Source organism: Thalia democratica, chromosome 2 (assembly GCF_965202585.1).
Source record: "Thalia democratica chromosome 2, ktThaDemo2.hap1.1, whole genome shotgun sequence".
Taxonomy (NCBI): Eukaryota; Metazoa; Chordata; class Thaliacea; order Salpida; family Salpidae; genus Thalia; species Thalia democratica.
The window spans coordinates 20,700,248-20,714,787 of NC_139166.1; the positions used below are offsets into that span (position 1 = coordinate 20,700,248).

General features: G+C 24.9%; 1 protein-coding gene across 1 annotated transcript; it reads left to right on the plus strand.

Moving 5' to 3' along the window:
- The first annotated feature begins 13,892 nt into the window (after positions 1–13,892).
- Positions 13,893–14,539, plus strand: LOC145849804 (uncharacterized). The gene has a single exon (XM_082954862.1). The coding sequence runs from the start codon at positions 13,911–13,913 to the stop codon at positions 14,286–14,288; it is 378 nt and encodes a 125-aa protein (XP_082810988.1). The 5' UTR covers positions 13,893–13,910; the 3' UTR covers positions 14,289–14,539.
- Position 14,540: the final 1 nt, after the last annotated feature.

Sequence of the window (14,540 nt, forward strand, 5' to 3'; positions counted from 1 at the left end):
TGTTTTTATATTTATTTTTGGTCCATAAAAGAACTTAATTGTTTTAAAATGTTAAAACTGAACTGTCAAATTTCAATTAAACTTTTTTTAATTCTAATGTTAACTTTTTTGTACATTGTTCAAACGGGAACGGGTCTAAATTGCACGAAGTTACTAAATTGCACGAGGGGACTAAATTGCACGAATGCACAAAATTGCAAGAATGCACAAAATTGCACAAAGCCAAAGTTGCACGAGGGCATAAAATTGCACGAGGGAACAAAATTGCACGATGACGATTTTGCACCAAGGGTAATTTTGCACGAGTTATATTTTTGCACCTGTGTAAAAATTAAAGAAAAAAATAGTTACAAAAGATAAACACAAAAAAAAACTAAAAAAATATTTATTAAAAAAAAACGTTACTGACCGAGGGTAAGGGTTAGAGGTAACAGTGAAAGTAAAAACAAATTAAAGTAAAATAAATAAAAAATAAACAATGAAATAAATAAATAAAAGAGTAAAAATTAAGCTTTAAAAAATTAACCTGTGCAAAATTGTCTCCGTCAAAATCGTCTGCTCGTGCAAAAGTGTGTGCGCGCAAAAGTGACCTTTCGTGCAAAAGTATCTTCGTGCAATTTTGTGAACTCGTGCAATTTTGTCCCCTTGTGCAATTTTGTACGCTCGTGAAATTTAGACAGCTACCCAGTATATACAGTTAAATAAAGTGAATAATTTTTTGGTCTTTATGACTAAGAGGCCTATCTTCTCATCAAGTCTATTAACTATAGTTGCTTTATAGTATTGTTGTTCTATAGTTGTTCACTTTTTTTCTAAACAAAAATATTTAAATTATATAAAGTTTTTTTTTAAACATTTTAGCTTATTTATACCGAATTGAGTAGTCACTGGCAAAGGCGTGTTTTTACTAGATTCCTGGAGACCTTGCGTCACTTGAATTAAAAAAAAAAAAATTGCGTAAATAACTAGAAATTTTGTTAATCGGTAGTTTTACACATGCTTATAGATTTGATTGCGATTTTCTTATTTAATAAAAAATGTTGAACTTATAAGATGTAAAGATTAAGAAAGGTTTTCATGACAAGCTGTCATCTGAAAGCAATTTGAATTAAAATTTAATCTTGATGTTTAAACAAATTCATTTTTTAAAATACCTTAGTTGTGAAAGAAAATTGTTTACTAAATTCCTACATAAATAATAAATTAAGACTATACACTCCTTTAAAATTGAAAAGTAAGATTTTACTTAAAAATTATTAAAAGTTAATTTATAAAGTTTAGCTACACTTAGTTGCTCGAAGAAAATAAATTTATGTTAAATTTTTTTTATTAGTTTTATTATATCAAAAGAAAACTTGTTTTTTTTTTCAAAGCAGATTAACCAAATGTTTTTGTTCTTTTAGTATATATATTATATAACAATATTTAATTTTTCAAATTTTGTACAACTAATCATTTTATTTGATTACTAAGTTTAATGCTATAACCATTATTTATATTAAAATGACTTTCTTTATTTAAAATTTGATAAAGATAGTTTAGACTTAATTAACAGAAGGTATTTTAATTTAAAGTATTTAAAATTCTAGTTACAAAAAACAACTTAAATTGCACTATAATAATATCTTTAAAATTTCCTATAGCTATCATTTTATGTATAAACAATTATTACAGTTTTGAATATGAATTCTTATTTAAATGGCTAATATTTACAATGTAAGTTAGTTATCATATTTTCTGTATCCCTAAAATAAACTATTTCCTTAGTATGCCTTCTTTAAAAAAAAAACTTCTAGTTAAATTTAAAGGAAGAGTCTTTTGAAATGTATTAGTAATAGTTTTATAATTTAGTTGATACACACTCTATTACTAATTTTATAATTTTCAAAATTTACACCATTTTAATGACCACTTACTACTACTTACAAATACTTCAAATTTCTTTATTATTATTAAACAGAAATTATTGTGTTACTCACTTGAAAAAGCCTAGATAAAATCCTAACTGCTTTTATAGTTTTGTTTAAACAAAATAAAAGAAGATTCTAATCAAAACTTTGGGTTTATAATAGTTTATAATTTATGCAGGCTAGAATGTGACAAAATTACATAAAAACTACTTTAAGTAGTCTTCTCAAAATTACAGTTATGTCACGTGACTTAGTAATGAACTTTCTGATGATTTTATTAAAATGAACATGGCAAATGCGGCTTTTATATTTTCATGTATCAAATATGTGTTTATTGTGATTTGTATTTTAAAAAAAGAAGCTCAGCAATTTTTAAGTAATCTTTAAAATTTAAGTATTTTGTTACAAATATTAATTATTTTTTAAAGATTCCATAATAACTATATTTTACCTTGTTAACTGTTATTTTTAATAAGAACCACTAACATTTAAGTAGATTATCATATTATCTACTATTAGTTTATAACTTTAAACTTTATAATTTTAGCATTTAATGAAATGAAAAAGTTAAATGGATTTGATTTTAGTGATAATTGGTTTTAATTTAGTGTAGTTAAAATAAACAAATTATCAGTAGTTAAGTTTAACTGTAAGCCCTTAAAACTATGTATATGAAAATATGATTAGTAGGCTAATTAGAACAAAAGAAAAATGATTCATTATCATTGTCCTTAATTCAGAACTGCTAGCATCATAAAAACATTATTTTACTTATTATTTCATATTACAATATCTTTTTATTATTATTACTTGTACTAGAAATTTTTTTTTAAATTGATTTTAGATTTTTTATGCTTTACTTAATAAGTCATTATATGATAAAAATGCTCTACATCAGGGTTACCCAAAGTGGACAGTACCGCCCCACTGGGGGCGATTTTAGTAAGTTTGGGGGCAATAATTTGTAAAGGGGGGGGGGGGGGGGAAAGGTCTTAGGTTTATTTATTAGTAATTTTGAAACTTACACTAGATATTTTTGAGTAGCAGATGAAGAGCAAAAAAAAAAGGTCTTAGATGTTTTAAATGGTAGTCTTTTTGGAAGGGGCAATAGCCTTTTTTGTTTGGGAAACCCTGCTCTACATAGTTGTTTTTAACATATAAAACTTAAAGTAATCTATTAATTTATTAAGCTAGGACTTAAAAGTCTAGAGATGTTAAAAAATTTGTTTTAGTTTTCAAGTGTTCTTAAAGTACTTAAATTTAACAGTTTTAAATAAAGAATGCTGGTAAAAAATGTAACTCATTTTATTTTCATAGCTTAATTATAAAATTTTAAAACAGCACACCGCATAACTGTTGCAATTTATTTAAAAAGTTTAGGGCTAACTCTTTACAGTAAAGACCAATGATAGTGGGCGAAAAGTACTTCAAAATAAATTCCCATACTTATAAAACTTTTTGTTTATAATAGCTTACAATGAACTAATAATAAAAGTTAATAAATAATTAAACTGTTGCTGAGTATAATAAGTTTTATGACTTGAAAAATTAATATTTTTATCAAAGTAATTAACTTTAAATATTTGAACAAATTTTATCCAAAACCTTTTTATAAACTTACAGTCAGTTTAAAATTAGATTTTATGCTTAATGATTGTGTATAAAATCAAAACTATTTAAGTAAACTATCATTTATTATGTTATACCTAATTCAATTATAACAAAACAGTTTTTTAAGTTTAATATTAAAAAATGGGAAACACCAAGTCATCAACAGCAAGACACGAACCATCTCCATACAGAAGCGACTTCATTCAGGATTTGGATGAAAACACTCGTCATAACTTAACAAACATTGATTCGACTCAGACTATTCAAGAAATAATGAGAAAAACTCTAAACAAACCAGTAAGAAAGTCAGCTATGCTCGGAAATCCAAAAACTAAATTCAATAGCTGTAAAATTAACATTGATACACGTGTAAAAGAATTTAATGCAGGTGATGACATAAGTCTTGAGGCGAATAAAGAAACTTCAAACAGTCAAGTAATAAAAGCCAAAAGATTAAACTTTATTAAAAGCTTAAAAGCAATTGTCTGGGAAAATAAAGAAGTCGAAGAGTGTTGCATATGTATGGATGAGTTTGAACAAGGTTTATTAAAGTTTTAATTAATAAATGTCACTTATTTGTTTTTTAGTTATTAATTTTTGTATCAATTTTTTTCAGTTCCAAAAGGTTTTTTAACGTCTATTTTAAGTGCTATAATATTAAAAGATTAAACAGTATAGTGTGGTCTAACTAAATACATGTTAAAAGGAAACATGTTTGAAGCTGTATGTGAAATTTATTAACATAGCTTGTCTTTTAATGCAATTTTTGATACTTTTGTATTACTATTTTCTATGCTTTGCACTTTGCTTGATTTCGCACTAGCAAGTTAGTTTAGTTAGATAAATATAATATCATAAATAAGTATTATTTAAAATATATCAAATAAAGATTCTTTTCTTTCAAGAATTTATTTTACAAACTTAGTTTCGGTCAAACACCTCGTCAGTGCTAAATAAATCTAAAATGTTTGTTTTTATTTTTATTTAATTGTTTAAATGCTATTTTCCATGACTGTTACATATTTATTAGATTTTGTATTCAAGCACTGACGAGGTCTTTGACCGAAGCTTAATTTGTAAAATAAATTCTTGAAAGAATAAATACAATATTTCTTCTCCAGTAGTTGAGATCACTTTATTTGTTTTCTTAAAATCAAAACATATAACATATAAAATAAAATAAAATTCAGGAGATGAATACAAACGCCTGCCGTGCAAACACTTTTACCATGCTGAATGTATAGACGATTGGTTGTTGAGATCCTTTGATTGTCCTTCGTGCAGGGAACCTATATATGCTGCCCTCATTTCTTGTTTTGTGAAACAAATCTTACAATAAAACAAATTTTGTTTGATAAATAAATTTCTTTTTGAAGAAAACTGCGTTTTGTGTAGTAAATTTGTTTTAATCTATTAAATTTATTTATTCAAGTAGAAACAGTAGCTAACAAAATGATATTTAGTTAAGTTTTCTTCATATAAGTTTAAATTTAAAAGGATAATTTGTATATAATTTGATAAACTTTAAATGAGTTCTAAATTTTTGCATACAACTAGCTTTTGTTTTCTCAATATTTTATATGTGATAGTTTTATTTGTACTTAAAGCGACTTGAAAATACCTACTCTTTTATTAAATCCAAGCAATATTAACAAATAACTTTAAGTTTTGCAGTCACTTTAAGAAAAGATGTAATAGTAATGTACGCGCACCGTCACAACTCATAACATTTTAGATATTTTCAAAAAAGTCAATAATGACATTTTAATACAATAGTTTTTAAACTATATTATTTATTACTTAATTAATAATTACTTAATTTTAATAGAAAAACATACTTGCAAACTTTGTTTTAGAAAATTAGTATTTTTTGCGTTGCATGCTTTTCTAACTAAAGTAAAAACCGTTGGCAAATATTTCTCTGTGTTTATCATAGAGACATTAAAAATTCACAATTAAAGTATATAGAAATTTTTATACGATTTAAAATAATTATACACAGTTGAAAACTTCAAAACACAATTATTTTAAAATTACCTATAAACAAAAATGATATTTGACATGACATTAAAAATAAATTTTCTTAATTATTAATGTAAAATTCAACACGGGTTTAAACAATTTGTTAGATTAGTTTTATACTTTTACAATACTTCAAGTTAAAGCATCAGATAGGTTGGGTTGGGAACTACTGCATCAGACCCTTTGACCAAATTTTCAATTTTTTTGTCTTTTAATTAAAAATTAATCAAAATTCAAAAAAAAAGTTTTTCTGAAAAATATATATTGAACGAAAAAAATAAGCGCCCAAAAGACAAAATGGTTCAAACCAAAGACCTAATTTACGAATAAAACCTTTCGGTTATCGAGTCATAAGCTGCTTTTTATTTAAAAATAAAAGTACATGACTTTTTTTTTAATTTTCGTATTTATATTTTTGTTTTAATATAAAATTAATAAAAAAAACAGGTATATAAACAATACAAATAAGCTTTTAGAGCTGCGTAAAAAACTTTTAAACATTGTTATAACATAAATCTTATTTATATTGCCCTGATCGCGAAGTTTTATAAAACAGATAAAATGTCTTTAATATTTCTTAGACTCAAAATTTTAGGCACCAGCTTTCCATGAGAGAAATAAGTTAAGTTTTACAAAATATTAATTTATCAAAATCTTTAGTTTTATTCATTTATATGTCTTTTGATTTTATTTGAAAGATTATTATGTACTTAATGGAACTACAACAGATATTTAAAATATACAAATGGTTGATTACATTGTGATTAGTTTTATATTCTATGATATAAATCTTGAATGCAAAAATTAAAAAAAGTAGAGTAAATATTTCATCTTGTTGTAATCCTGTTGTTCTTTTGAATGGTAATAAGGTTGGTAAATTTATACAATAACAATACTAATTTGTTGATAAGTTTAAAGCTTTTGATAAGTGAAATTTTTTGTTTCAATTTATTACCTTAAATTTTTTTAATCAGTTAAGTTTTGATACAACTTAATTTTAAGGTATATGGGGGTTAAAATGTAATTTTTTTATAAATAGACTTGTTTTTTAGAGTTTTAACTAAGCTACAGGTTGCTTTCTAAAGCTTCTTCGTATATGTGTTGATCTTTAAACAATTTAAATGCTGCCCACAGTTTTCTGGCCCCTGATTTACAACTTATTTATAAAACCTCAATTAAGGCCTAAGTATACAATTGTGTCTAAAATGACATTACAGTAACAAACTAAGATGTCTCTTTAACTCTTTATGACAATGTAATTTCAACTTAGAGACATTTATTATTTTTTTTTAATTTGACCTTGGTGTACAGAAATACCAAAAAATGCTAAATTTCAGATAAAATTAAGTTAAAGAGACATTTTTTAGTTCATTGCTAAAATGACATCATCACTAGAAGATTTCAAATTGAATTATGATAAAACTGACAACTTCCTGTTAAAATGATTATGCTAAATAAAATTGTGCTAACAAAAATTATTCATAAACAAATTTAGTTTTAGAGACATTAGTAAAACTGTCCAGGGTTGCTAAAAAACCTGTAATTCGGAAAAACTTTGAATTTGACAAGTTAGGCAAAAAAATCTGGAAAATTTAATAATTTTTTCATCTTAAGTAGTAAAATTTTGATTTCACACAGAAATTAAAGTTGTTTAGATAAAATTTATTGTCATCATTATTTTTTTTGTTAAAATACAGATCTAAAGTAGCTTTACAGTCTACTAATTGTTATTATACTACTTAACATATTGTTCAACTTTAAACTAAATTTTAAACTAAAAATAGACCCAAAAAAAAACCCAAACTTTAAAAACTTGAAAGAAATTAAAAGAACCTGGAGAAAATTTGACTAAAACATTTGGCAACCTTGACTGTCTAATAGTTTGTATATGAAAGCTTGAAACTAAAAACTAAGTGACCATTTTACATGGAGTTAAAAATTTGTGTCATAAATAAATCAAGATTTTGATACTGAAAACAAAACCATGGAAAAACTTTAGAATAGTTTAAAAATTAATTCAAATTTTCATTAGATAAGAATTAACTTGTTATAATTAAAAATGTTATTCAGAGTTTTTTATTCATTAAAATCATGTTTAATTTAGCATTACAGTATTTTTATAATAATAAACATATATTTTTTACTAAAGTTTAATATTGTTAAACAAAGTATAAAAAACCTATGTTAAAAAAAAATAAATTACAACAGAAAAAACTAGAACAAATGTATTAAAAACCAGTGGTTGCCATGTAAACATTAATAAAACACTAATTTATTACAAAACTATCCTGTCTAACAACTATTAATCAATCTTTTTTCCATATATACCAGTTAAGGGCATAGGGGAAGGGTAAATAACTTTTTTCACAATTTGATCTTATTTTATACAGCTTTTACTAAGCTACAAGATGCTTTTTATAGATTTAAAAAATTCTAAATAGTTTTTGGGATATAGCTGGTCAAAGTTGGAGGTAACAATAGGTTCCTTATGGGAAGTTTAAACTACTGCAAAAATAAACTATTTCACTAAAAGTCTATCTTCTCCTACGTTTTTTGAGATAACTACCTCAAACTTTCAGGAAATGTTTCTTGCAATATTTAGAAAATTCTGTCCCAAGGAATTTTTATAAATAAAAAATTTGTATAAAAAATAAACAAAAAAAAAGATTTTTTTTGTTTTTTTGTCATTTTTTTTATTTTTGTAGTATTTTAAGTTTTATTCTGATGTAATTTCTTGAAAAACTGAAGTAGTTGTCTCAAAAAACGTAGGAGAAGATAGATTTTTAGTGATTTCTAGTTATTTGCAGATTTAGTTTGCGCCTCCCATAGGGAACCTAATGTGGTCTCCAACTTTGACCAGCTATAATTCAAATTTTTTTTTGAGTTTTAAAAATCTGTAAAAATCAACTTGTAGCTTAGTTAAAACTCAATTAAAAGAGACTAATTATAAAAAGGTGATTACCCCCCTTACCCCCTATGCCCTTAACTATTATTTTTTCATCTAAAATTGCATCAAAAAAAGAAATAAATTTTTTTTTTGTATGAATCAGAAAAGTCACTCAGAAAGTGTGATTATTGCACAAGTTTATATTGCAGGGTTGCCAAAAAACCTAAAATTCTAGAAAAACCAACTTGTCAATTTTAGCAAAAAATACCTAGAAAAACCTAGAGTTTTGAACAAATATCACTAAAAAACTTGGAATTTTAAACTAATTTTACATGTAAAGTAAACAAATTTTACAATGATAAATTTACAAAAATAAAGATACAAAAATTTTACCTCAATGATAAATTTCTTTTGGATCATTAATTTTTTTTTCATTAGAAACAGGGTTGCCACTTTACCTTGAAACCTGGAAAAACCTTGAAAATCCTGGAATTTGACAATTTAGGCAAAAAAAACTGGAAAAACCTGAAATTTTAACAATATTCACATGTTCAGTAGTAAAATTTCGATTTAACTTTAAAAATATATCATATAGATAACAAAATTTGTCATCTTCAAACATTTTTTATTCATTAAAAAACATATTTAAATTAGCTTAACAGTATGTTTTCAATGTTTTAATACTATTTAACACAAAGTCTTACCTTAAACTTAACTTTAACCTGAAAATAGACCCAAAAATGTTTACTTTTAAAAACCTGGAAGAAATTTGGAAAACCTGGAAAAACAGCAAATAGACTATTTCACAAAAATCTATCTTCTCCTAAGTTTTTTGAGATAACTACATCAAATTTTTAGTAAATGTTCCTTACACTTTTTAGAAAATTCTGTCAGAACAAATTTAAAAAAAATAAATATAAAAAAAAAAAACAAAACAAAAAATACTGTTTTTTAATTAAAAAAAAAATCATTTTGACAGAATTTTCTTAATATATCAAGGAACATTTTTTGAAAGTTTGAGGTAGTTATCTCAAAAAATGTAGGAGAAGATAGATTTTAGTGAAATAGTCTATTTTTGCTGTTTTAGTTTGCGCCTCCCATAAGGAACCTATTGTTGCCTCTGACTTTGAACGGCTATATCTCAAAAAATATTTTGAATTTTTTAAATCTGTAAAAAGCATCTTGTAGCTTGGGAAAAGCTGTATAAAATAAGATCAAATTTAAAAAAAAAGGCCTATGCCCTTAAGTGTTGTTATACTTTTTAAGACAGTTATTTTATCTTATGAATAGTTATATTAAAAATGCACCAAAAAACATTTTTTTTAAAAGCCTGGAAAAAATTTACAAAAAACATTTGGCAACTCTGATATTTGTGTTTATTTAAAACCCTTAATATCTTATAAAACATAGACATTTTAATTAAATATTAAGATGAAGTTAATTATCTTTTTTTTTTTAAGTTTACATAAACTAATTGGACTGCTATTTTTTCATCAACTTTTCAGAAACTTGAGAATTTGATAAATATCTCTTTTTTTTTGTTAAACTAAAAACCTTAAATTTTTAGTAAACATATTTTATAAAGTTTAAAAAAAATATTGAGTTAAAATTTTAAAAGTTCTAAAGAGTTGAATATTAAAATATAGTAAAAGAATGTATTTTCTTAAGATAAAGTTGAAATAAAATTATTAGTAACAACTATAAATTTCATAAAAAATTAAAAAAAATTTTCCTTAAAGCTTATGTCTTTCATTCAGAACAACATATTAAGCTCAACAAATTGTACCTCATCTCAAAAATTACTTTGAATTTTGTTAAGAGGTTTGATAAGTGCTACCTAAAATTTCTAGTTAAAAAAGGGGATCCCGATGCCCTTGTTGATATTATATTTTTTATTTACTTTCAAAAATTAAATTTATGTCATTTAATGTCATTTAAAATAATAAATATTTCAATGAACAGTCTTTTGTTTTGAGACTAAATCTTATCACTAACCAATTTTTTAAGAAAATGTTTATTTCTATAACTTAAGCAAAACTTTTCTTACATTTGATACATTTTTGCACTTTCATATCTCAAAAATTTGGTTGAATTTAAATACAGTAAAAAGCAGCTGCTAGTCAAGTTCATAATCTTTAAAAAATGGTCAACATAAAAAAAGTGTATTTAAAAAGTGTATCCATCAACATCAGTGGTTCCCAACCATTTTGATGCCCCGCACCCCTAAAATATTTAATTTGTTTCACAAAACTAATCAATATTTTAAATGTTGTAGTTTGCTTTAAATCAAAGAATAGAAAGCTCTCAACTTAATAGTTTGAGATTAGTTATGAATTTTATTTACCAGTTTATTATCAACAAAACAATGTTATTGATAATAAACTGTAAAATAAAATATATAAAATCCTAATTATTAAAGCTGTTTAAAAATACAAACATATAAACACCAAAAAGACCATTAAGTAATTAAAGCTACACTATACTAAGTTTTTTTGCCTACAAAGAACAGGTTTTCTATTCAAAATACAAATAGCTTCCATTTAAAGTAAGTCAAGCACGTCATAATAACTTTGAATAATCTTAAATCTCTCCAACTTAAAATTTTCAGCACAACTCTGATTGTTCACCAGTGTTCCTGATTTTATTGGAATTCACTTCTTTTTCATTTTCAGCTGAATTCAAAATTTTCAGCTAAATAGAGTTTCTTACAAATTAAAATATGATGTTCAGTATGATATAAACTATAATTTTTTAATGTAGAATTTTTAAAATTCTTTCAGTTTTGTATGATTTTCTTGTCCTGTCATATAAAAACTTAGTTTTGATGAAATTTCATACAAAAATAAAAGGAAAATCTGAATTTTTAAACTTTAAAGTTCTACTTTAAAGTTAAACTTAAAAGTTTTATAAGTTCTTTTTTTTTTTTCAGGAAACTTTTTCCCACTATAAATGCATAAAAAGCATAGTTTACTAAAGGTTTTCTATAATGTTTACTAATAAAAAACAATTTTACATTATAGGCTGCCAGTTTTACTTAATTGAACTGTAACATGACTAACTATATAAAAACTATATAACTAAAACATTAAAAAAAATGCTATGGTATTGGTGAAGAATACAACTTTTTACCCTATTTAGTGTGCCCTTAAAAAAAAAAGATATTAAATATTGTCTTTTCTTACAGAAACTAGGCTCAATTTAACAAATTTTAAAAATTGTGTATAAAAATAAGACAATAATAACCAAATAAGACCTACTTAATAAGGTTAGACTCCTTATGGCTTTAAATATTTTGAAATTAAAAAAATAAAATTTACAAAAATGCTAATATTATTTTTATACAATCAAATTTTATTTAGTGTTTTAATTATATGTTTTGTTACAGACAGTACAGCCCACTTCTTTTTTAATTTGAATAAAATTTCCCACATAAAGTCTAATCTAAACTGTAAAATCTAAACTGTTATTTTTAATTTCTTAAGTATATGTTTCGTGATATTAAAAAAACACTTATGCATCTTTTATCAGTTTTGAAATTAAGATAATTTAACAAATGTATAGCTTTACATCTTTACTGTTGCTCTGTTTATTACAGCGTTATTGAATTATAAATTAAATTCTTTTGTTTGATTACCATGAGAAAATCTTTGACTCTATATATACAGTATGCATACAATTTCAAGCTTTTACCACTTGTTTAATAATTTTACTTAATTAGTGGTTTTTTATTTTACTTTTACCATTTGTATCAATATAGAACTTTTTTTTTGATTTCATAACTCTGAGTTTTTTTTGGTATAAACTTACTTGTATTTTGAAATATGCTATTTACAGCTATAGTTTTATCATTAAAAAAATGTTTGAATTAAATTAAAGATTGAATATCTATGTAGTTGTTTTGATAGCCTATATTAAAACATAAATACCATGTATACAATATAGGTTTTATCTACTTGTCATTTATTTTAAAAGCAACAATAATAGCAAAAAATTATTAGAGTTTATTTTAGTTTAGGATCTGATTAATTAACTGAGACTAACATAGTTTTTAAAAGAATTTCTAAATAAATTAATTGATTATTTAGTTTTCATTTCAGATAATTTATTTGCTAGAATCTTAACTTTAAGACCAAAAGAGATCTATTAATGTACATAAGTTTAGAATTTTTTATGTATCTAATTTAATTTTTTCAAAATTGGATTTTCTTACTGTTAGTAAATTTGGAAACTTTACAGCCCCTAAAATATAATATATAAATTTAAATCAAACTTAAAATATAATATATAACAGTAATCACTATCAAAACATAGTTTAAGTTTGATAGAAAATACTACAATAGTGCTTAATTCTACTATCTACAAAATATAAAGTATTTTGGTTTTTTTACAAGTGTATTTGCTTTTAACAGCTGTTTTTGAAAAAAAATGTTTTTGGGTGGTAATATTTTTACTGTATAACTTAATTTAGGGTTTTGATAAACTCAGGATAAGCCAGGCTAGTTAGAAATTTTCGTAAAACTCAGGCTAGTTAGAAATTTTCAATAAACTCAGGCTAGTGTTGACTTTATAAAAAGGTCTGATTTACTCAGGTTTGTTTAAGTTTTTATATAAATTTTGATTAATTTTGACATTTTTCTAAGTTTTAAGCTAGTTTTTTTTTAAATGTGATTTTTGAAGTCTTGTTGTGATTATTTTGGTATATAAAGTATTTAACTCGGCCAGCTTCACCAAACTTCAGCTAGTTTTTGGTCACTCAAGCTGGCTTTTTGCCATAAAGAGTTGCAGCCCTGTTAATTTTAATTTTATTTTTAGTTTACAAGTTTAAAGCATTGAAGCTAAAGTTTTAACATTTTAACTTTAACATGAGCTTATTGTACATAACAGAATAGTTAATTAATTTTTTTAAGTAAACTTATAACTATTAACTTTAAAATTCAAAAAATTTTGACTTGCATGTTTTCATATTTAATTTAAAGAGTAAAATATAGTTTTTGTGTTATTGTGAGTGAATTAAAGTAGTTATTTTTGCATCAATATTTAAAATTAAGTAATCAGAAGTGAGTACATTTAGAGTTTTATTGTTTTGTTTGTTTTTTATGTTAAATACATAAATTAATGTCTTTTTTATTTTTGTCTTGAAACTAAGATTGGCTAAACTTTTGTTTTATATCCTAATTTTTTTTTTAATTTGGGATGTTTTTTAATTAGTTTTTGTTATTATCATAAACTATTAATGTTCAACTAATATATGCTTTATAATTACTCCATACATATTTAACACTATGTATATATTTATAATTTAAGAGTACACTCTGGTTAAGTAAAAATAATAAAATAAAAGTATTATTATTTAAACTTAATACAATATGTTAATTTTAACATAATATTAAAGTAAATAGTGTGATATGAAACATGTAAAATAGGCTAGTACTAAACACAATTTAAAACTTTTGTTCAGCTTAGATAAACACTAAAACAAAATGTCAATTGGAATCCCAGTCAAAGTTCTTCACGAGGCCGAAGGCCACATTGTCACCGTGGAAACGTCCTCTGGGGAGGTGTACCGCGGCAAGCTGGTCGAAGCTGAGGACAACATGAACAGCATGCTCAGGGACGTTCACGCCACGTACAGGGACGGCAGGCAGGCCAACCTGTCCAGCATTTACCTGAGGGGCAGCCAGATCTGCTTCATGATCCTCCCAGACATGCTCAAGAACGCCCCCATGCTGCGCATTGCCAAGGCGACCATGAAGGGCAAGGGATCGCTGATCAAGAGCCAGTTGAGAGGCGGGGGACGCGGGGCACCTGCTTTCCAGAGGGGTGGAGGCCGCGGAGGTTACCAGAACTACGCCCGCTAATTAGGGAAATTCCCATTGTAGAAATTTGTAGAGCAACTGGAAACATTCTGCATTGTTGCTCTACTCCAGGACATTTTTGTGTACAGAAATGCACTAGCTTCAGTTGAACTTTCATAAACATTTTTGTTCTTTTACAGTAGTCTCATTTTTGTTTTTTAATTGAAATTGTGTATGTATAATAAAGTATCAATATAGGAAATAAAGTTTGTTTTTTGTTAAAATAGTTGTATTATGATTCCTGTTTTCGTAGAT

Excerpts from the sequence above, each read along its gene's own strand:
- LOC145849804 (XM_082954862.1), top strand. The coding sequence starts at position 13,911 with ATGTCAATTGGAATCCCAGTCAAAGTTCTTCACGAGGCCGAAGGCCAC.